The 25,065-nt window shown below is 34.1% G+C and overlaps 1 protein-coding gene and 1 pseudogene across 1 annotated transcript; one reads left to right on the top strand and one right to left on the bottom strand.

Annotated features, from left to right (window-relative positions):
* Positions 1–4,689: 4,689 nt before the first annotated feature.
* LOC133867962 (cysteine-rich receptor-like protein kinase 10) lies at positions 4,690–13,283 on the top strand (annotated as a pseudogene).
* Positions 13,284–19,175: 5,892 nt separating this feature from the next.
* On the bottom strand, positions 19,176–24,312 carry LOC133867964 (cysteine-rich receptor-like protein kinase 10). Its single transcript, XM_062304750.1, has 7 exons — positions 23,369–24,312; positions 22,422–22,562; positions 22,155–22,276; positions 21,700–21,910; positions 20,441–20,678; positions 19,715–19,865; positions 19,176–19,620 (listed from the first exon to the last, which is right to left on the bottom strand). The coding sequence occupies exons 1-7, from the start codon at positions 24,192–24,194 to the stop codon at positions 19,303–19,305; spliced, it is 2,007 nt and encodes a 668-aa protein (XP_062160734.1). The 5' UTR covers positions 24,195–24,312; the 3' UTR covers positions 19,176–19,302.
* Between the last annotated feature and the right edge of the window lie 753 nt (positions 24,313–25,065).

Genomic DNA, 25,065 nt, shown 5'->3' with positions numbered 1-25,065 from the left:
AAATAGAGCATCAAACTACCATCTTTACATACTTTGGCCCCTTCCGTCAGGGAATCCCGTTAACTTGGATGGAATATGCCATTTTTGACTGTTAATTTTAGTTTAAAGACCAAAATGCCCTATACAATAATTAAAAAAAAAATATTAAAATTAATATATATTGTTAAAAAAAAAAAAAAAAAAAAAAAAAAACCTAAGGAGGTGGCAACGCGGCCACCCAACTTCCGGGGTGGCCATGAGCCACCCTAGAGGTGGCCGGAGCAACCTTTAGGGGTGGCTTGCGAGCCACCCATGGCCTTTGGGGTGGCCGCACGGCCACCCTAGAGATAAGCTGGGGTAGCCCGCGGCTACCCCAGATGTGGCTGCCACCACTCCCTTTTGTTTTAGTTTTTTTTTTCTTTTTATTTTTTAAGATGATGGTATTTGGGTTATTTTCGAAATTGAGTTAGGGCATTTAAGTATTTGCATGAATTAGACTAACGGAATGGGCCAAAATATGTAAATTTGGTAGTTTGATGCTCTTTTTTGTTTGAAGTGTCAGTTCATGGGGGCATATTGACAATGGCCGGTAGTTGATGGGGAGAAAAGGTAATTACCCCTAAAAGTTATTATTAGATACCACGGAAGTTAGACTAAATAATTAAGTATGATTCATAATTTTCATATCATATTATAAATAATCTCATATCGAATTATATAAATCATTATTCATAACTATATATAATTAAAAATTAAGCTATAACAATAAATTATTATAGCCACATAATGACATAGTCACATAACTTATAATTACATAAGTCATAACTCATAAGTATACAATTTACACAAAGTAACTAATATAAATTATAATGATTATGTATCTAGTTACTTATATAATTATTTACATAATTTTGACATCTAGATATACTCAAAAAAAAAAAAAAAAAAAAAAAAAGGCACCAAAAAAATTTCATTTAAAATTTTTTTTTCTCAATAATATATTATGAAAATTACAAAAAAAAATCTGGATCATATATTCATATTACAAATAAATAAAACAAAAAATTCTAAAAATATTTTTTCATTATTTATTCTTGTCACCTTGTCAATTCCACATTGATTTCCTCCACGAGAGATGCCCCACACATACCATCTTAATTGATATTTTTTAGTGATTAAATTTAAAGGAGATATTTTTTAATTAAATAACATGTATTTTAATATTCAAAACTAGACATATCTATCTGATCTCTAGCACAAAACAATAACCTATGACCAATCTGAAAAAATCTTTTTATATTTCAAGTTGACTCAAGTTGTCCACAGCTGTTCCTCATTACTTGATTAATGAAAGATCTGAATGCCACGTAGCGTAAAGCCTCATCTTTACGCAGAGACCTGTTGAGAGAGCCTAGCTTTTCAACTTCGAGATTTGTCTATTTTTCTTCTTCCTTGTTCAAGTCCAACCTGCAGTTTCTTAAGAGAAAAGAACCTCTGAATATGGCTACGTTGAGATCATCTCTGGATATTTGCCAAGCTTTCGTTGCTTTCTCTTCAGCCTCTTCATCCACGAGTTTCCTTCATCCTCTCAACGAGGGTCCAAATGAGCTTATCTTTCATTTCCGATGCAATCAAATGAAGAACCAACAGGATAAAGTTAGAAAATGGTGAAACCGGGAATCCGTCAAAGAAAATGTAAATCTCAAGTTTCAATTTCTTTATACCCACCATGAGTAGATCTCGAAAATAATGTTAATTTCGTAGGATTTTGCTTGATTTATGTTGAGATTTTGAGGCTTTTCTTCTTGCGGTGTTGGCTTACCTTGATTTAGGTTATTCTGAAATCTCACGAGCCGTGCGAGCCGAGTGCCCGATAAGGCACTCGGCTCTTCAAAAAATCGAGCTCGAGCTCGAGCTTGAGCTTGGACAAGGATTTATCCTTCACGAGTCGAGCCAAGCCCAATAGTGAATACCCGTCCCGAGCTCGAGCCGAGCTCGAGCTCATGAAAATTCTGAACGAGCCGAGCTCGGACAACCAGAACTCGCCCAAGCTCGGCTCGTATACATGCCTATATATATATATATATATATATATAGTAGTATAATTACCATTTGGCATCGTTATAAAGGCTCTATACTCATTTCTTTTCGGGATAGGTTTTTTGACCGACTCAAATTCATAGGTTTGCTTGACTAACTAGGTCTTCATGATGTGTAAGAACGGACATACAGACAGAGACATGCATTAAAGTTGCTTGACTAACTTGGTTGACTGAGATATGATTCAAACATGCTTGCTTGCCTAACTTGGTTGACTGTACTTATAAATTAAAAAAAAAAAAAAAAACTTGGTTGACTGAGATGTGATTGATATTTACACTTTCTTTAATATTTTTTTTATACTTTTTAATTTTTTTAAAAATTTATTATTAAATTTATGAGACCATTATTAAATTATACAAATTTAACAATAAATTTAAGGGTTAAAAGATTTTATTTCTTATTCCATGTGATTTATTTTGTATCGTAAATGGTGTTTTATTTATAATTAAAGACGGAGATGATACCTTCATTCAATTTTCGTCTAAAAATTGACGAAACTCCACGTCAACACTTTTAAGAAGCTGACACGTGTCTTATACCTAAATAAAAATTAAAAACTAAATAAAAATTAATTTTAATCCTCCTTGTTGGCCTATTGGGTGGTTCAGCCACCCCACAAGGCCAAAAAGGAAAAAAAATATTAGAAAAAAAAAAGGTTTAGAATTTGACCCTTATTTAGGGGTGGTCGAACTACTCTCATATCAAACGGGGTGGCCCAACTATTCCTAAGGCTCTTGGGAATGGTTTTGGCCACCCCTATTTTGTTTTTTGGGGTTGGCCGAACCACTCTCATTAGGGGTGTAAACGAGCCGATCCTGAGCGGGTATTGCCTGTTCGGGCTCGGCTCGTTTAACAAACAGTAAAGCTCGAGCTCGAGCTCGAGCTCGACACGAGCTGAAAAATCTTGTGCGAGCTCAGCTCGCGTAACAAAAACTATTGTTCGAGCTCGAGCTTGAGCTCGGCCATTTTGGTCGATCCCGAGCTCGAGTACTCGGCTCGAGCTCAGCTCGTATCATAATTTAAATTATTGACTTTAGCAAAAAAAAAAAAAAAAATTAAAAATTAAACCACAAATTTTCAAAATAATGTGCACTTGCACGTATTAGAATTTTGCAATAAAAGCAAACAATAAGGCAATTGCCAATGAGTCTAGAATCTGAATTACAATTATCTATGAATCTATAATAAGTAATTAAATATGGTCAAATTGATCATTATGAATTTATGAGTCATAAATCATAATTTATAACTACCTACTAATAATACTAATATTATATGATCATACGATCTAAGTATTATCATATGATAGCATATTTAATGTATTAACATGATTTAACAACTCGTATGATCTTAAATCTTAGATCTTAGATCACGTGATGTAATGATTATTAAGTATTTAATGATAAACTCATAACATATAATAAAGTGATTGCATATTTTATATTTACATGTCATATGGCACAATGTTATATTATTATATGATCATATAGCCATATAATCTTATTATATAACATGAATAATATGATTAAGTATACAAATTGTCGTTATATCATATGACTAATAATTAATTATTGATATTATTCACTTTTATTATTTTATATACCTATAACCAATTAATATATACTAACTAATAACTATTGTTATTTATTACTTAATTTATGCTTACATATAGTATATTATTTATTAATATACTATATTATAAAACTAGTTATATATATATATATATATATATATATATATATACGAGTCGAGCCTTAATAAACGAGTCGATCCTTATACAAGCGGGTTCACGAGCTTTAGTCGAGTCGAGTCGAGTTTATACGAGTTTGCATCGTTTAATAATCGAGTTTGATTTTCGTGTTCACGAGTAGCTCATTTAATAATCGATTCGAGCACGAGTCGAGTTTATTCGAGCCGATCTCGAGTAAGCTCACGAGTAGCTCAACTCGTTTACACCCCTAACTCTCATGCCAAACGAAGTGGCCGAGCTACTCCCAAGGCTTTTGGGATAGTTTTGGCCATCTCTATTTTGCTATTTGGGGATGGCTGAATTACCTCAAACTTAATTATATGAATATATATATATACAAGTACATATAAATATTATGGCCATGTTTGGTTGTTTGGTAAATGACAGACATGTATGGAGTATTGAGTTGTTAATTTTTAAATTATAAAAAGTTATAGATGTGATATAACGTAAAAAAATGTTTGTATAGGAAAGTAAAAAAGTTTTGTATTGTAGTGAATTTTTTATTTAAATAGTAATAAAAAAATTATTGATGTGATAAAAAAAGTTGAAATGTTTCGGTAGTGATTGTTATTGAAAAATATAAAAATAAAATAAAAAACACGAAAACTCTCTCTCCCACTACTGTGGCCTGCTCATGGCGTTGCCAAACAACGCCTATTTCTTTGGGTGACTTGCGCGTCAAGCAGACGCTATGCAGAAATATCGGCCCCTTTGGTTGATTGCGTCAAGCAGACGCCTCGCCGAAACGGCAAGTCTTTGCGTCTGCACCGCCATTTATACTCGCGTTCATCAAAGCATTGTAATGCAATACTGAAAAGTGAAAATCTTCCATCGTTGCAAATTGGTTCATCAAAATGCCTTCCTTCAATCCCTTCTCTCTTCCCATCGTGTTCCTTTTCCTGCTTAGCTTCCTCAGCCTGAGCGCTCATGCGGCTGGCCCACTTCTAATTTCCTACACCTGTGCAAACCATTCCTTCGCGCAAAATAGCGTATATCCCTCCCGTCTCAACTCCCTCCTCTCTTCCCTCTCCTCCAACGCAACCGGCAACATTGAATTCTACAACACCTCCGTCGGCGAAACCACCTCCAACCCCGTCTACGGTCTCTTCCTCTGCCGTGGAGATGTCGCTGCTGAAATGTGCCGAAGATGCGTGTTCAACGCAGTCCAAGCGCTCGCCAGGCAGTGTTCAAGCGAAAAGGTTGCTGTTATTTGGTACGACGAGTGCATGGTACGCTACTCCAACGAGTCTATCTTCTCGATCCTGGCCAAAAGGCCTCGATTGGCCTGGACGAACCCAACGAACGTCACCGAGCAGGACCGGTTTAACAGGCTAGTGAACACAACGATGACCGAACTGGCACGCGAGGCCTCCAACTTTCCGATCGGTGTTAAAAAGTTTGGGGTTAAGGAAGTGAAATTTTCCGAATTTCAAAATGTGTAAAACCTTGTACAGTGCACACCGGACCTGTCCAGCACCGACTGCAATAGTTGTCTTCAGTTCACTATAAACCGCCTTCTTATATTTTATGGTGAAAGGCAAGGGGCAAGAGGTCTCTTACCTAGTTGTAATGTTAGGTACGAAGGGTACCCATTCTACAATATAGTGAATATACTGACGACGCCCGCGCCTGCACCAGTCACTACAAAAAAAAAGCAAATTCTGGACGGTTTAAAACCGTCCAGAAATGCAAAAAAACCGTCTGGAATTGATTCCAGACGGTTTTTTATGGACGGTTTAAAACCGTCTAGGATATAGCGTCGGTAAATCAATTTCTGGACGGTTTGGACAAAACCGTCCGGAATTCTAGACGGTTTCACAAAACCGTCCATAACTAATTATGGACGGTTTGGGACAAAACCGTCCAGAAAATTCTGGACGGTTTGGTCCCAAACCGTCCAGATTTGCTCCTTTTTTTTTTTTTTTTTTTTTTTTTTTTTTTTTTTCTGCTTTCAGTTCCCGTTTTCTTTATATTAATATAATTAATTAATTAATTATGTAATAAAAAAGTAAACAAGGCGTCAAAAGACTCAAAACAACGAATCAAAACAACAAATCCGGCCGACGCCTCGAGCTTGCTAGGGTTTGAGCGGGACCGCTCGATCTGCCGATCTGGTGGGATACGCGCCGAGGAAGGGAGGGTAGATCCAGTCGTTGGCGTTGTTGGGGTAGGGCCAGGAGGGGCCGTCGCCGTCGATGAAGAAGACGCAGAGGTCGAACGACCTTGGAGGGGTGGGAGTTGGGGAGGGTGGAGATGCGGCGGACGGCCGGGAAGAGTGGGCTAGGGAACTGCGGCGGACGACCGGGAAGAGTGGGCTAGGGAACTGCGGCGTGGACCGCGGGCCGTGTAGCCGGTGGATCCGAATCGAGGGACAGAGCCGTCACCGTCGATCTCTCCCTCAACGCCCAATCAGGTCGATCTCACTCTCACCCTGAAATGTTACTGCAGATCCGTGAGCATCGATGATGGCCGGTGAGCATCGATGATGGCCGGTTGTGAAGTTTCGGGGCAGCTGGGTTTATAATATCTATGTACAATTTTGTTTTGGTTGTCAAATGAAATGGATGGTTGTGATTTTGGCTGGTAACAAAATCAAACGGATGTGGTGAAGTTTGGGAGTTACATGCGGATCGATGACATGGGTGAGGAAAAAAATTTCCAGACGGTTTCATTTTGAAACCGTCTGGAATTGAAATGTTATCTCTAAAAATAATATTTATAAACGGTTTGGATGAAACCGTCTATAAATTTCTAGACGGTTTCATCCAAAACCGTCTGGAAATTTTAATTTCCAGACGGTTTAGTTCAAACCGTCTGGAATTTTATGGACGGTTTAATCAAACCGTCCATAAAATTTTTTTTGCAGACGGTTTCAAAAAAACCGTCTGCAAATTTTTTTTTCTAGACGGTTTTTAAAACCGTTTAGAATAAAACCGTCTATAAATGCCTTTTTTTTTGTAGTGAGTACTTGCTCCTCCACCTCCAAGCTCCGTAGCTGGATCAAAAGGTGAAGTGGTCCACTCTTTTCCATGCTTTTCATTCTTTTTTATTCTTATTCTTCTTTATTCTTATTATTTTCATAATTAGAATAACTACTTTCTTACCAAAAAAATAATAAATTTTTTTCTAAAAAATAAGGGAATAGCTTTACTACAATATTTTCTAAAAAAAAAAAAAAAATTATATTATTTTCTATTTGGGTAAATCTACCTGACCTTCAAATTACCAATTAATAATGTTTTACCAAACTTTCAATTTGGACAATATTTTTCAATCTACAAAAAAATTAACAATGTTTCCTAATAAGGAAATACCCTTAATAAAATAAAAAAAATACTAAAATTAAAAAAGAAATACAAAAAATCAAGAGTGTCCAAATTTTAGTATTTAAAAGAAAAATTAAAAACTTTTGATTTTTTTTTAAAATTAAATAATTTCCTTTTCTACGAATAGAAAAATAAAATAAATTTTTTTTTTTAAAAAAATTATTATTATTATTTTTTTTGAATATTTAAGGGTATTTTTGTTTTATTGCAAAAATTATAAGGCCATTATTTATTTATTTATTTTTTTGCTGGCCTGAGGAGAACATTGTCTAAATTAAAAGTTTGAGGGAGATTTATCGATTGTGTGGTACTTTTGAGGCCGGTATATGAACTTTTTCCTTTCTATTTTCTTTCGAACTTGAAAAAAAAAAAAAAAAAAAAAACAACAACAACAACAACAACTATGTGATTGTTGTGTAGTAGTTGGCAGGCCAACCACAGATAAAGCCAATTAAGGGTGGTCATATGACTTATATCACCCCTGAAACACCTCATGGTAAACCTTTGAGGCATTTTGGTGGTGGTAAGACCACCCGGCCCACACCCGATTCTGTGGCCACCACTCCGGGAGTGGTCGTGGCTACCCACCATTATTCATGCTTTTTTTTTAAAAAAAAAAATAATAATAATTAGAAAAAAAATAATGAGAAATTTTAGTAATTTTAATTTGAGTCAAATTACTGTAAGAAATTTCTGTCTTTATTAAATTCTTCTTCTTAGTAATGGAATGTCAACACGGACAGCATGCTTTACGAAGCTTTATTAAATTAGGGAAAATGTGTTACTTGAAAGTCATTTATTATTTGCCGTCAAAAAATTTATAATTTAATATTTAGATTTTTTTTACTTAATTATTTTAATTTCATTAATCATCAAACTGGGAAGCCAAAAAATAAAGAAAAGGAATTATCGAGATCAATTGCCATATTAATTTGTAAAAAATTTTATAGTAAAAATTGTATCTCTAACTCCACTCATATAATTTCTATAAATACTTTGGTTTGAATCACGGCCCGTTTATATCTCATTATTGGAAAAATTTGGTTCAACCGTACAAAGTGATAGTCATGCCGACGTGGGTCGCAATTATAAATGATTGAGTTGGAAGTTTTAAGAGTATTAGCACTAAATACTCAACAATTTTTTTTTTTTTTTTTTTGTTTTAAAAAAATTAATCAAATCAAACTACTTTTTCAATTTTTTTAGGGTTAAATACCTATTTGCTCCCTGTACTTTACGACCTTTATTTTTTTCCCCTCAGTTTTATTTTTTATCAAATTTGGTACCTGTGGTACATGAATTAACGAAAATGGTACATCCGTCTAATTTTTCGTTTAAAATTAACGTCCAGCCACGTCATCCTATAGGTGTCGGCGTGCATGCGCGACACCTGTACCAGTGATACACTTCAGCGCTGACGTGACTATCATTTTTCTTTATTATTATTTTAATGATTTCTTTTATATATATATATATAAAATTCTGGGGTAGCAAGGCCATTTTTGGGGGTGATTCGGCCACCCCCAAAGGCCAAAATGGGGGTGGCCAAAACCAGCCCCATTAGGCCTGGGGGTGGGTCGGCCACCCCCAAGGGCCAAAATGGGTGTGGCCAAAACAACCCCCATTTGGCCTGAGGGTGACTCGGCCACCCCCAGGCCAAATGGGGGTGGCCGGCCACCCTATGTGGCCTAAAGGTGTGGTTCGGCCACCCCAACAATTTTTTTTTTTTTTTTTTAAAAAAAAATCTTTAAAATAATATATATATATATATATATGGTACAAAATATATTTATTTTATTTTATTTTTTGACATATCCGCACAAGAAGAAGAGGGGGGATTCAAACTAGTAACCTCCATTTCATGTGGCGTGGTCTCCAGCTGATTGAGCTATTCCTTGGGAACAAAAATATATTAATTGTGTACAAAGTACCATGTGTGATATATTTATAAAACCAATGTATCATTTCTGGTAATTATTTAAACTACAAGGGGCACATCATGAAATATATAAAACCACAGGGGTATACATTGGGAAAAAAACTTGTGTTTAAGTAACAAATATTTGGTCATTTTTTTTGTTATATTAATTGGCCACGTATATTATTTTGTGTTTCCAATTGTTACACAGGATTGATAGCATTTTTTTATTTTTTTATTTTATGAAGGGTTCAATTCTTGTCAACATATTATTTTGATATACGACAGGCATATAGATTACTTTTGGTTCAAAACAAGCATACCAAATATACGAAATATTGTTTGTATATAAAGTACCATTTGCGATATAATTACAAAAACAAAGTATTATTTTCAGTACTTATTAAAACCACATGGGGCACATCGTGAAATTTATAAAACTATAGGGGTATCTATTGGAAAAAAAATGTGGTTCTTAATTTTAAGGCCTTTTTTTAAAAAAATAAAAAAATTAAAAGAATTAAAAAAATAAAAAAATATGGAAAAATATATAGGGGTGGCTCAGCCACCTCCATTTGGCTTGGAGGTGGGTCAGCCACCCCCATTAGGCCTGGAGGTGGCCGATCGGCCGGTCTGGGGGTGGCCAAACCACCCTCGTGGCCGGCCACCCCATAGACATCCTTTTCTCTCCCAGACATCCTTCTCTCTCTCTCTGTGTGTTTCATCTCCGTCCATCTCTCTTGTATTCTCTATCTCTGTTTTTGGGTTGAAGACTTTGTGGATTTAGCATGTGGATTTCATGGATTTTGTTTATTCAATCCTCGGAAGCTTCATTGAGACCGTGAGAGAGATAAAGGCGTGAGGGGAAGAGGGATTAGAAAACGTGAAAGGAGAGTGCTTTTTTAGGAATATAATAATTCATTGGATAACTAAACTACAAGGTTTAAGAAAAATATAGAGGAATTGATGTAGGTTTTTTTTTTTTTTTTTTTTTTTGGTGATTTTTTCTATATATAGGGAAGGAAAGCTATAAGGTGTTTGCTTTTAAATTACGACTTATCCTAAAAAGGTTAAGCTGATAAGAAGATGTAAATTTAATCACTTTATCAATACTTTAATACTGCCTTCATGTGTGAGCTTAAACTACTTTTTAATAGATGATGCCCAACATGTGAAATATTTAATTAAAATGGAAGGTATATGACAGAGTCAATTAGGTTCGAACTCAAGACATCTGTTCTGATACTATGTTAAATTACCATTGATCTCTACAACTTAAGATGATAAAAAAAAAAATATAATCATTTTATTAATAGTTTAACATTTACAATTAACACTCTAACGTAGATGATGAACTATAAAAGTGTATATATATATATATATATATATAGAGAGAGAGAGAGAGAGAGAGAGAGAGAGAGAGAGAGAGAGAGCTAGTCATTTACTATTTGTTTTCTGCGATATCGACCGCGACCTTTACATCAAAGGTTCTTGACCGGCCGTTATATGAACTCCATTTGGTAGATCACTTGTAGCGAAAATCTCTTAGCAAAAGGGTAAGAGGATGAAGTAAGAGCTGACTTGATTTAAAAATTTGAATCATAACCAAAGTTCTTTGTGCTATTACAAACAGCTTCTTGTCAGTCGAGGACCATTGTACTGTTTTCGCATGTGGCTGAATCATGATATGCATGCAGGAAAAAACAGAATCTCAACAGCAACGATAGTTCCCATTGCTGTTCCAATTACTGGATCTGTGATGTTATTCATTTTGGGCTACAGCTGTTTCCTAATTAGGAGAAAAAAGTACAATGCTGTCGAAGGAGAAATTGGTAAAGAATAAGTATATGGGTTATTACGATCTTTAATTTAATTAGTCTCTTGTCTGCAAACGCTGCTATTTGTAGTGCTATCTCTTATGTCCACTGTTTACATTTGGAGATTCAAATGATATGACAAGTACTGTGGAGTTCTTGCAATTTGATTTCGCTACAATTGAGGCTGCCACAAACAAATTCTCAGATGATCATAACAAGCTAGGTGAAGGTGGATTTGGTGCAGTCTACAAGGTAAGTATAACCAGCTCATTAACTCATACACATTCGGAGTCCAGAAGCTTTAATATTGGGATTTTAGGAATTGTACCAAGTGAACTGTTCTAAAGGTTGGTTGAAATACATTCTTAGGGTATACTTCCTAATGGGCAAGAAATAGCTGTTAAGAGGCTATTGAGAAATTCTGGACAGGGAGAAGAACAATTTAAGAATGAAGTTGTATTAGTAGCCAAACTTCAACACAGAAATTTAACAAGGCTATTGGGATTTTGTTTGGATGGAGAAAAAAAGATACTCGTTTATGAATTTGTGCCCTACAAAAGTCTGGACTATTTTCTATATGGTATGTCCACTTTAACATATATCCAATAGTCTTTGCCATTTTGATTGCATAAGAGTAATTTTTAATCAATATGCATTTGTATCTAATCTTTTGTTCATATAGCATGAGTAATTTTTGTAATGAACTTGTAGACCCAAGAAAACAAGAAGAATTGGATTGGTCAAGACGTTACAATATAATAGGCGGAATTGCTCGAGGAATTCAATATCTTCATGAAGATTCTCGATTAAGAATTATACATCGTGATCTCAAAGCCAACAACGTATTGCTAGATGCCAATATGAATCCAAAAATTTCAGATTTTGGTATGGCAAGAATTTTTGGAATTAATCAAACACAAGGAAACATAAGTAGAGTTGTGGGGACTTAGTAAGTTCTAAAGTTTTCTTATTCTTTGCTTTATCAAAACTAAGGAGTGCATTTATTGTTCAACCGAACGTATAGATTGTTAGAATAATATTTAAATGATTAAATCTTTTATTTCCTATCAATTTAAGCTTTTGTGATAAGTGATGATTTAACATGATATTAGATATGATATTTTCCTCACCTTACTGATTTATTTCATTGTATAGGTTGATTTAATTTTATATTACTTTTCATTAGTTACTTGATTGTATTTCTTATTCTAATTGGCCTTATTCAACTATAAATAAGCACTTTCTATACACACAACACAGTTTTCTATTATCTTGTTTATTTTAATAAGAGCAAAGGTTCTTACTTTAAACCTTCTCTCATTTATTCACGTCACATTTTAATTAAATATTCAACAATATATTGGGTCTCACTTATTAAGGGGGAATGTTATAATTAGAAATTATTATTTGATTAAATCGACTATATCCTACGAGCTCAAGCTTTTGAAATAAGTAATAATTTAATGTAGATCACTGAAATCGAACAACATATATAGGTAACTATATATAGTGTATAGTGTGATCAATGTGAGTACAAATGTTATGTGTATTATATCATTTTGGAAAAGCAATTGGCTATGAATTCAATCCTAACAATTAGAGTATAGTTAAAAAGACTTTATTTATCTTTCAAGCGGCACAGTTATATTTATGGTGCTGGCTTGCAGTGGGTATATGTCTCCAGAGTACGCAATGCACGGAGAATTTTCTGTGAAGTCAGATGTGTATAGTTTTGGTGTGTTAATTCTAGAGATTATCAGTGGCAAGAAAACCAATAGTTTTTATGAATCAGAAGATACTGAAGACCTCTTGAGCTATGTGAGTATCAAACAGATACTGTAATTTCTTTTTCCCGTCTGGGAAGAGAAGCTTGACATTGTGTGTACTACGTGATAATTTGCTGCAGGTTTGGATGCATTGGAGGGATGATAGGCCCTTGGAATTGTTGGATCCAAGTTTGAGAGATTCTTATTCTCGAGATGAAGTCCTTAGATGCATCCAAATTCGCTTATTATGTGTTCAAGAAGATCCAGCTAATAGACCCACCATGGCTTCAATACTTCTCACACTCAACAATGGCTCCGTTACACTACCATCACCGCAAGAGCCTGCATTTTTCCCCCGCACTGATCAGTCTACAAGCGAGGCAACGCCATGGTCTATTAATGAAATGTCCATTATTGAACTACAACCTCGATAGTCCGAATAAAGCATCTACAACCTTTTGTTTATGGAATATAAACTCAAGACGTACAGTACGATCTAGTATGTTACTTAAGAGTTCCACGTCAAACGTTTATCTTGAATGCTATGTTCCAATATAGACTGAAAAGGAATAAAGGATTGTTGATTTTGTAATAGCTTTTATTGTTAAAAACTTATATTGGGTGGAGAATATAAATGAATGTAAAGTACTAAGTGAGATTGTGCTATATAAATGGTTATGAATCTCACTATTTTTTTTTTTTAACCCAAAGCCACCCCATACTTTAAACTCTAACTCCACTCGATGTCCTATCCAAGCTTTTCATATGATTCATCTTCCTCTTGAACCATTAACTTTTCGACAAGCTGTTGCTAAACCGGAGTGGTATGTTGCAATAAGCAGTGAATACAGTGCTTTAATGAATAATCAGACTTGGACTTTCTATCCATGACCTAATAATGATAATGTGGTGAGAAACAAATGGGTATCTAAAGTTAAAGAAAAACCTGGTGGAAGTGTGGATAGATACAAAGCCCAATTAGTTGCCAAGGTCTTTGATCAGAAAGTCGAATTGACTGCCATGAGACTTTTAGTTCAGTTACCAAATCAGCAACAATCCCCATAGTACGTTCTCATTTTTGTAGTTAATTTTAATCGGCGCATATGTCAATTGGGTACTTGATGAAGAAATGTATATGGAAAATCCTCGAGGCTTATCGCTTTTGAAAGGATTAGGGGCATGTTGGTAGGCTCAGAGGCGATTGTCAATCAGGGCCCATATTTAGATCTGATTAAGTTGGTAGGAATAAATAAATTCAATCATTTAATTATATTTTAAAACTTCAAAACCGACATTGAGACAAGAAAAAATAATAATTATAAGTTCAACGCTGCACAATCGTCGTAAAAAAAATAAATAAAAAATAAAAAATAAATAAAAATAGAGGAAATGTTCAAGTACTCTTACTGCAAAGTTCCTTACAGATTGAAGTGTCGGATGATAATTACTGAAATAATTAATGGTAGACTTGTCAATATTATAACTAACCTTAAGCTACGTATCCCCTAAAAGTGAATGGTTTTTTCCGTAAGGCAGCTCTCTCCCACCGTACAGCACTACAATGAAAATTCCTTAATAAATTTGTACACGCTATTGAAGTTTTCATGATTGGAGTCCTGCGAATTTTCACACCGTTTCTAGGGTTCATCAGTGCCTGAATTTGATGAGGTGCGGTCATGGCGAGTTATCCTGCAGCCCTCTCCTCTTACTGCCGCACTCCTTGGGCCCGGCCAACTGGATGGATTTTTTTTCCTAATATTCCAATTTCTCAAATACTGTGCCAGATCTGAAGATTGCTCTGTTTCTTACAGATGAGGCTCCTATCTCTGCAACCTTTACCTCCGCCTTGCAGCAAGTCGCAATACTTTGCAGCTTCTTTTTTAACTTCTCTCTGATCTTGAACGTTGCCCAGAAAATTTTTGTTTGGTTAAGAGGAAATCAAGAAAGAGAGTACAAAAAATTGGCTTCAAACCAAAAATACTTCCAACGTTTGGTTCAGTCTCAGGCTTTTTAAAATGATGACGTTTGGTTCAGTCTCCTCAGCCCTTGTAACCCCTCCTTTTTTTGTTTTAATTTTTTTAAAGTTTGTAATATTTTTTTTAAAAGTTTATTAATTTTAATTTTTAATTAATTTTTAAAGATTTTAATTTTTAAATTTTTTGTGTTATGTCACATGTCAAACCGTTAAATATTAGACAAAAAAATAGACGAAGGTACTAAGTCCATTTTTTTTCAAAACTCAAGTACATCTGCGGATTGCAATACGAATTGAAACTCAAATACTAAAAAATAAAGTTGTCAAAACTTAGGTACTAAAAGGGTATTTAACCCTAATAAGAACCCAAAACAATTATGGCCGTTCATAAAATTCCAGAATCTGCAGCCGGATCCAAACATATTTGTTTTCACTATTGCATTTTATTAGGCACATCTACTTCCAAACGGGCGTCTATGTTTATATATATATGTTCGACCAGGGCCGGCTCGATACATTTTGGGGCCTTAGGCAAAAAGTTTAAATGAGACATTTTTAAAAATAAAATGGTAAAACTTGATTTGTCAAAGGAAAGGCAAATTAGTGTTAGAATGTTTCCTAAAACCGAATAAAAAAAATTAATGCAATTGATTAATTGAGTTTTGGTGATTAATTTTTTTTTTAATCACTAATCAGATATGGAATGATTTTAAGGACTTGAATGATAAGCTATTGGGAAAGAATGAAAATTGAGAAGAGAGAAATTCAAATTCAAATAAGACTTGAATAGGGAAATTGAGATAAAAAATAAAAACTTCTAAAGAATAGGATTTAAAATGGAAACTTAGAGACTTTTCATCTTCTTAGCATTTAATTTTTAATTTTTAATTTTTCATTTTATTTTGATTCTTGAACGTTGGACTTAACACCTTCAATTTTTTGAACATTGAACATAAAGCCTTCAATTTTTAATGTGAGTAATTAAGACCTTCAATTTAGAAGCTTTCATATCTCATTAATTCTATTTTGAACGTCAACGTTCAAAGAAATTGAAGGCCTTTAATGCAGAGACTTTCCATATCTCATAAGTCACAAGTCGTTGGTAATTAGACGAGAAGCTTTCATATCTCATTAATTCTATTTTGAACGTCAACGTTCAAAGAAATTGAAGGCCTTTAATGCAGAGACTTTCCATATCTCATAAGTCACAAGTCGTTGGTAATTAGACGAGAAGCTTTCATATCTCATTAATTCTATTTTGAACGTCAACGTTCAAAGAAATTGAAGGCCTTTAATGCAGAGACTTTCTATATCTCATAAGTCACAAGTCGTTGGTAATTAGACGAGAGGCTTTCATATCTCATTAATTTTATTTTGAACGTCAACTTCAAAGAAATTGAAGGCCTTTAATGCAGAGACTTTCCATATCTCATAAGTCACAAGTCGTTGGTAATTAGACGAGAAGCTTTCATATCTCATTAATTCTATTTTGAACGTCAACGTTCAAAGAAATTGAAGGCCTTTAATGTAGAGACTTCCATATCTCATAAGTCACAAGTCATTGGTAATTAGACGTACAAAAAAGTAAAGGCCTTTAATTTAGACTTTTCATATCTCACAAATCGTTGGTAATTAATTAAGGCCTGAATTTATTATTATTTTTTTAACCTGCAGTTTTTTGACGGGAGAAGGCTCCTACGTAGCATATTTTAAGGCATTGACTGAGGGCATTACCGAAAACAATGCTTTGATGATTCGTCTTTTTGTAAGCACTTTTTTTCTTAAAATAAATCTTCATTAATTGGGGCCTTATTAAATTGGGCCTTGCATTATATTATTGCCTTTTTTAATTTTATTTTTACCAAGATTTGTGGCCTTATTTAAGTGTATTGCTCATATTTAAGGCCTCAATTTTTATTTTTTATTTTTAAAAATAAATCTCTATTAATATTTTTAAATTAGGGGCCTTATTAAATTGGGGGCCTTAGGCGGTCGCCTAATCCACCTAAGGCTCCAGCCGGCCCTGTGTTCGACTAAAGTTTAGATTCTAGGTAGCAGATAACTAAGACAGACTACACCTCGCTTCCTCACACTATCGAGGGTGTATTTGAGTGATCGATGCGTCATCCACCGAATATGGAATTGATTGGGTAGTAGAATCATCATGCGCTGCTTCCTTTGTTTTCATGTTCCTCTTTGCTCTTCTCCGAAACAAAAATGCCGGCTGCTGCGGCAACTGTAGGCTAACAGAGTGACTGTCGAGCACGAGAACAACTGTTGCCATTGTTGGTCGGCTGGCTGGATCCTCCTGAACACACAATAACCCAATATGGATGCATCTAATTACTTCATTTTTTGAAAATGAATCTCTCAATGTTGGATCCAACAGTTTCAAGGGGGTTCCATTCTTCCACTGTTTTCCATATCTTCAATAATTCATTTAACAATATTCAGAATCCTTTATCTTTTCCACTTTTTCAGTAGTGATTGATTATTAGTATTTTTTTTCTCTTCAGCACTAGGAGGCGATTACATTGGCTTTCACAAAGTAAAGCAAAATTGAAATAATCTGATCCATACTCACAAAGCTTAAGAGGTCCTCATCATGTTTTGATTGGTAGAAACAATTGTTCATTTTACCACTGATAATCTCTAGAAGTAGGACACCAAAGCTAAAAACATCAGACTTCACAGAGAATCGTCCATGCATTGCATACTCTGGAGACATGTAACCACTACAAACGAAAACCACCATTGTAATAATTTTATATTAAAAAAAAATAAATTAAAAAAAAAAAAAAAAAAAAACCAAGAAGAAGTAACATTTTGGAAGCTCATAGGCCAATTTATCTCCTAATAATTTCAGCTCAAACAGAACTCTCAAATTATCAAGGTTGAACTTTTTCTTATCATCAATTCTCAGAATTAAGCTACTAGCTAGAAAAGAAATGAATTTGTTGATTTAAACTATGAAAATACAGTTATGGTAATAAAAAATTTACTATGTTCCCACGATTCTACTTGTGTTTCCTTGGGTTTGATCCATTACAAATATCTTTGTCATGCCAAAATCTGAAATCTTTGGATTCATATTGCCATCTAATAAGACATTGCTAGCTTTAAGATCGCAATGTATAATTCCAAGCCGAGAATCTTCGTGAAGATAAAGAAGGCCTCGAGCAATCCCTCTTATAATCTTGTAACGGGTTAACCAATCCAGTTGTCTTTGCCTTTTTGTGTCTGTATTTGTCAAAATTAAATATTCAACTTGGAAATAAATAAGTCTCAAATGGACCCAAAATAAAAAATTAATAAAGAAGTAGATATAAGTTTAGATTGGCCAAACCGAATAAAAAGTAATCAAGGCTGCTGTTGGGCACATATTCATAAACTTAAGAGCCTTTTCGTCTCCTTCCAAGCAAAATCTTAAGAGCCTTACTAGATTTCTTTGTTGAAGCTTTGCAACCAGCATAACCACATTCTTAAATTCTTCTGCAACCTGCCTGGAGCTTTTGGATAGCCTCTTCATGCTATTTCTTGTCCATTGTAAAGGATTCTCTGAGAATATATTTGAAACAAGGTTATATATATAGAACATTCAATGAAAACACACACACACACACACATATATATATAAATATAAATAAATTTCGTTGCTAACTATATATATTCTACCTTGTAAACCGTACCAAATCCTCCATTTCTAATCTTGTTATCATCGTGGCAGCTTCAATTGTACCCAAGTCAAATTGCAGGTACTCTACACATGTAATTTCAACCCCAACTACACATAAAAACAGTAAATATATTGAATTCTGATAATTCAGAAAATTATTATAGCCGAATGTTTAGTGATGATCAACTAAAGCTTTTCTTTTTTGTTTACCATTTTCTGCTAGTATATAATGTTATTGTAAGTCTTCTTTAATTTGTTCTTCTACGCAGGAAGAAACAGCCAACGGAGAAAAGCACGACAGAACTAGCAATTGGTACAACAATGGCAATGATAGTAACTAGAGATGACTTGCTTTGTCCTGCATTAACAATTATCCTGTGTCATTGTGATTAATGAATGCATGAAATTCTCTTTCAAAAAAAAAAAAAAAAACTATGATAGTTCATTGGTTGGTTCGTTGTAGCAATAATATAAAGTAAATATCAGCTGGTAGGTACCGAAACATTAATGAGAAGTAGTTGCGAACTCAAAAGGCTTTGGCGTAGGATGTGGGAAACGGAACGATGACTCTGACTTTTGGGATGGTCTAATTAAAAGGTAGTAATTTTGCATTCATGATACTCTAAAAGTCTCTATCTACTACCATGTGCGTACGGAGAGATTTTTTCCACCTCTTCAAACCCACGCTAAAATGGTTATGTTTCTGAAATCATTCACGTAACGGTCTTAAAATAAGCTTTTCTTTTCAAACTCCATTCTTGTGGCCGTAGGCATGTTCCTTCGAGGCCAAGCACCTCGAATAGCCTTATTATTTATATCTTTCATTCATTCAATTCCATACATTTCCATCTCAATCACTTCATATGTTCGTTACACTCCACAATTCATACTCTGTATCCATATATTCATAATACAAATTACATATAAGGAAAAATATGTTAAAGAGTTCCACAACTTACTAACATATACTGATTTCAAAGAACAGCAAACTATCGAGGGTATATTTCAGTAAATGATGCTTCATTAACTGATGGGCTTATAGATTGATCAGACTGCAGGTCCACTGGCTTGTTCGGCTTTGCTCCACTTGGATGTAAAAATGCTGGCTGCTTTGGTAATGGCAGCGTAACAGAGTGACTGTTAAGCAGGAGAACTATTGTCGCCATTGTTGGTCGGTTTGCTGGATCTTCCTGAACGCACAATAAGCCCATTTGGATGCACCTAACGACCTCATTTCTCGAACAAGAATGTCTCACTGTGGGATCCAACAATTCCAAGGGTGTACCACTCCTCCATTGTTTCCAAGCCTGCATTCGTTCATTCAAAATAAGCAACATATATTATTTTATTTTATTTTCATAAAAGCAACACAAAAATTGAAATTATACGATCCATACTCACATAACTCAGCAGGTCCTCAGCAAGTTCTGATTGATAAAAAGAGCTGTTCTTCTTCCCACTTATAATCTCTAACATTAAAACTCCGAAGCTAAAAACATCTGATTTTACGGAGTATCGGCCATGTATAATATATTCTGGAGGCATGTAACCACTACAAACCAATACCCCCATCAAAACAACAGTTGAAGTAAAAAAATGAGACAAAAATTATCCAAGATTGTTCTTAGTATCATATTAGTATGATTTAGTTTATCTCAAGCTAATTGATCTCCTAGGATATTGTATTGTGAGTATCCGAGTAAGTGTTGAATCCCACATTGATTAAAAATAAATAGAGTATTATTAGTAATTAATATACATAAGTGGAGCCAAACTTATTAGAATAAGCTTTTGGGTTGGAGTGATGTCTAAACATGTATATTAATGTGTTTTTGTGGACTACAACAACCATACATTTTCCTTTTTCGTATTTCTCACATTCAAAAATGTTGTGAGTGCACTTGTGATTGTCCTGTCCCACATTAAGAAAATATAAAGAAAAATAGTACTTAATATACTTAAATGTACCTAAGCCCATAAGCTTAGGCTTTTGGGTTAGAAGTGGTGTCTTAGTATGTATGTTAACTTTCTCTTGTTGGACTCCCTAAATGTTTTTCTCCCCAACAAAAAGATAATAGAGTTTGTTGATTTAGATTATGCAAAGATGAAATAAACATAAAAACTTACTTTGTTCCAACAATTTTACTTGTATTTCCTTGAGTTTGATCCACTACAAATATCCTTGCCAAGCCAAAATCTGAAATCTTTGGATTCATACTGTCATCTAACAAAATATTGCTAACTTTGAGATCACGATGGATAATTCTAATTCGAGAATCTTCATGAAGATAAAGAATCCCACGAGCTATTCCTCCAATGATCTTGTAGCGTATTGACCAATTTAATTGTCTTCGGTTGACAAGATCTATTATTTTGTCAAAATTACAAGTTAGAATTAAAGGATCGAAATTCAACAGATTAAGGAAATATAAGTTCAGATCCCTTAATGAAAAGTACTTAAAAAAAAAAAAAAAAAGGGAAAAGTACACATATCCCCCTCAAACTACCACCCAATTGTCAATGTACCCCCCCAAACTACCAATTGTGTCAATTGCCCCCCTCAAACTACCAAAAAATGTCAATATCCCCCCTAAGACCAACAAAAAGACAAAAATAACCTTAAAATTTTTTGAATAAGACAAAAATGTCTTTATAAATTCAAAAAAAAAAACTAAAAAATTAATTTTTTTTAAAAAAAAATTAAAAAAAATTTAATAAAATACGAAAAAGAAAGTTTTTTTTTTTTTTTTTTTTATAAAAAAAAATAATAAACGAAAAAATAACTGAAAAATATAAAAACAATACGAAAAAGAAAAAGGAAAAACCAGTTTTTTATTAAATTAAAAAAATGAAAAAGAATGATTTTTTTTTTTTTTTAAAAAAAAAACCAAACAAAAAAATAACTGAAACTTATAAAAACAATTTTTTTTTAAAAAAAAAACAAACGAATAAAAAAGAAAAAGAAAAACCAGTTTTAATTTTTTTTTGGTATAAATTTTTTTATTTTATATTTTTTTAGTTTTATTTTATTTTAATAATTTTATGAAGGGTATTTTTGTCATTAGGGGGACATTGACAGTTTTTGGTAGTTTAGAGGGGGACATTGACACAATTGGTAGTTTAGGGGGGACATTGACAATGAGGTGGTAGTTTGAAGGGGTTATGTGTACTTTTCCCAAAAAAAAACTTTAGTCTCTCATTATTTCATAGAGCTTCAGCTCCTTAGCTATGATTCAGTTTGTGAAAAGTTCATGGTAAATGAATTATTGAAGGATTTGCAAGTCATTAATATCATGTATTCTTCAACGGCTATCATGCATTCATTTAGACATAAAATGAATGGTAAAAAAAGAAAAGAAGTGGACATAAGTTCAGATTGGCCAAACCGAATAGAAAGTAATCGAGGCTTTTGTTGGGCACGTATTCATAGACAAGTAACTTTTCTTTTCCTTCATCGCAAAATCCTAGTAGCTTCACTAAATTTCTGTGATTAAGCTTGGCTATCAATACAACCTCATTCTTGAATTCTGCTGCACCTTGCCCATGTCTTCCAGATAGCCTCTTCACAGCGATTTGTTGTCCATTAGAAAAGATACCCTATACGTGTTAGAATATAAATTAAATGATTAAATTAATTTTCTTCCTATCAATTTTAGCTTTTGGGATAAGTGCTAAACATATGATATCAGAGAGAAGATTATGAGTTCGAATCATGTCTCTATAATTCACATTCCATTTTAATTAAATATTTCACGTATTTATAATACTATTTTAATGTAATCCCATCAAATTAATTCTTAATTTTTACATTTTAAAAAATTAGCTTGTTAAATAACTCTACCTTATAAACCGCGCCAAATCCTCCTTCACCAATCTTGTTATCATCTGAGAACTTGTCCGTGGCGGCTTCAATTATATCCAAATCAAATTGCAAGGACTCTATGGTTGTAATTTCAATTCCAACTAAACATCCAAACAGTAAATACAAGCATTCTTAAAATGAAAAGATTTGAATCGCAAATTTATGACACCACAAAGACTTTTTTTTAAAAAAATAAAATAAAATTAATTATTTCGTGATCAAAGAAATTTATTTTTTTTTCTTCACCATTTTCTTCGGATGAAGTGTAGTGTTTCTTCTTTGGTCTCCTCCGAAGGAAGGAATAGGCAATGAAGAAAAGAACCACAGAGATCACAGCAATTGGGATAACAATGGCGACAATTTTCAGCGACGACATTTTGCTTCCTCCTGCATACAACAATATGCATCATTGGCATGCTACAGATTAACAAGATAGTCCATTGAGAATACCGGGGCAAGAGCTTAAGAGCTGTGGTTTGTGGTTTGTAAATTGGCTTGAAGAGCGACGTACAATTTATACTTTGGAAGTGTAAATGTACAGGATCCTCAAATTATCCTCAAAATATCCCCATTGAGGGTAAGTGTACAAGATACTTTTGTAATTTCCCCTTTGATCCATTGAATAAAAAAACAAAATAAAAATAAAAAAATAAAAAAGTGTACAAGATACTTGCATGTCATTTTTGAGTTGACAGAAGAGAACATTAATAATCTCAAATGATAGATAGTAAGGTATATTAATTAATTAAATTGGAGGAATGTTATACGTACATCTGATTTTTTTGAAAATTGGTTTTTTATTAGAGAATCATGCCACATATTCTGAATGAGGAGTGATAAATAGAATTATTAATATTAGAAAAACAAAAATTGAGAATATTTTCAAAACTCGCAGACTTGGAAAAATAAAAATTGAGAATTAGAGATTTTTTATGGATAATAATCAATCATAATTTACTTGTTCTAATTGCCAATAATTTAGATAAATAACATAAAATAAAAAAATAAAAATAATTTTTTTTTTTTTTTAAAATGAGATTCATCGATCTGTTGGGATAAAATTAAATTACTAAATAACTTAAAATTTATTTGGGCAAATACGTGATTACTTGTTAATGAAATTCTTTCCCATCACCTACCATTTACTAGTAACCTAGACAGATAATGGAGTGGATCACAATCTCTTTTCATACCTGGAGGAAGAGGAGGAGGAGGAGGAGGAAATGCAGGCGAAGCAGCTGTGACGTTGTAAAATGGGTACACTTCATATCTAATATTACAACTTGGTAGCAGGACCCTTCCGCCTTGTCTTCCATCACAGCACGAAGATTGATCTACTATGGCGACTCGGAGACATTTATAGCAATCGGACACACTCAGGTCCGGCGTGCACTGCACGAGGCTGTACAGCTTCTGTGGCGCGGCCAGTGAACTGTTGAATTCCACTTCCTTCGTCGCAAACTTCTTTCCTGTCACAGAATTCGACGCAAGGGTCGCCAACGAATCCAATGTGCTGTCCACCAACCCGATGAAGCTGTCTCTCTCTGCCTCTTGGATAGACTGCTTGTTCGGCTGGGTTTGCCCGGGCCCGTAGTTAATGGTGGAGAAGATGGAGAAGTTGGAGTAACGTAACAAGCACTCGTCGTACCATATTATAGCCCCTTTCTGAAGGGGGCAGCGTCCTAGTATCTCTTTGGCTGCGTAGGCAACGCAGTCTTGACAGACTGGGGTGTTGACGTCGCCACGGCACAAAAAGAGCCCGGAGACCTCGCCAGCGGAGGCGTTGGAGAACCCAGTGACCGGAGTGGCTTTAGAGGAAAGAGAAGAGAGGACGAGGTCGAGATTGGATTGGTAGGTGCTGTTGGCGGTGAAGGTTGCGTCTGGCCCTGAGCATAAGTATAAGTTGGAAGTGAGTGCTGCTTCATTGCCACTGGCAAGGCTAAGCAACGAAATCACGAAGAGAGACGAAAGGAATATAAGAAATTTGAAAGAAGTCATTTTTGGGCAGGGTTCGTTCATCAGTTAATCGATCGATCTCTCCCGTCGATCTTTTCCATTCCATGTTTGTTTCATCAATGAGGTGCAGATATATATGAAGAGGACACGGGTGGTGATCACTGATCAGAGATGCAATTGGGGCCTTTTGACTATGGTCAACAAAACTTATTTTTTCCAAAACCTAAAAGATACGCCAGGGACCATGCATGGACGGAAGAAGTTGATTTTAGAACATTTAGATCTGTGTCGAAGGATTTTACAACAAATCCTGATTGAAGGTTTCTCTTAATCTTTTAAGACACTATATGGGGAGCACAAATTTTATATATTATATAAATTAAGAAATGCTAGATGTTCTTCTAGTATTTTTTTTTTTGGAGTCCTTCTATGCTGACATGACATCTTATTTTTAGTAAAAAAAAAACTACATATTAAATCGAAAATACATATTAAAGTGCAATCACGTTTGTTTAGTGATCAAATCAATTGTAATTAATAGTATCGTGTGATATTATCACAAACCTATTGAAACTAATTGTATTTTTTTTTTTGAAGTCTCTCGTTTAGGTGATGTAATTAAATTGACTATTTAATTTGAGTTTCGGTTATGTATTTATTTATTTGGATTGTTTTATTTGATAAAACATGACCAAATGAATTTAATTCCTAAGTGACTAATTAATTTGAAATGATTGATCTTAAAAATTAATTTGACTTTTTAAAATTATTATTAAATCTATAATATATCATTATTGAATTATGATTTAATAATAATCTTGGCCGGTTATCCCTCGAGCATTTCTTCTTCCCAAACTATTAATTCATGCCAGTTTTTTTCAGGCAACGACCTGAAGTGTTTTTAGGGATAGATTTTTTGACCGATTCAAATTCA

The sequence above is a fragment of the Alnus glutinosa genome, chromosome 5 (assembly GCF_958979055.1).
Source record: "Alnus glutinosa chromosome 5, dhAlnGlut1.1, whole genome shotgun sequence".
Lineage (NCBI taxonomy): Eukaryota > Viridiplantae > Streptophyta > Magnoliopsida > Fagales > Betulaceae > Alnus > Alnus glutinosa.
This window is presented reverse-complemented; position numbering and strand designations above follow the sequence as displayed.

Bases quoted from the DNA above. Each gene is read 5' to 3' on its own strand.
- LOC133867964 (XM_062304750.1), bottom strand. From the start codon at position 24,194: ATGAACGAACCCTGCCCAAAAATGACTTCTTTCAAATTTCTTATATTC. The intron at 22,563-23,368 runs GTATGAAAAGAG...TGTTGTATGCAG, and splicing joins TCCTCCTCCTCTTCCTCCAG to GAGGAAGCAAAATGTCGTCG. The intron at 21,911-22,154 runs GTAGAGTTATTT...TAACACGTATAG, and splicing joins GATTTGGCGCGGTTTATAAG to GGTATCTTTTCTAATGGACA.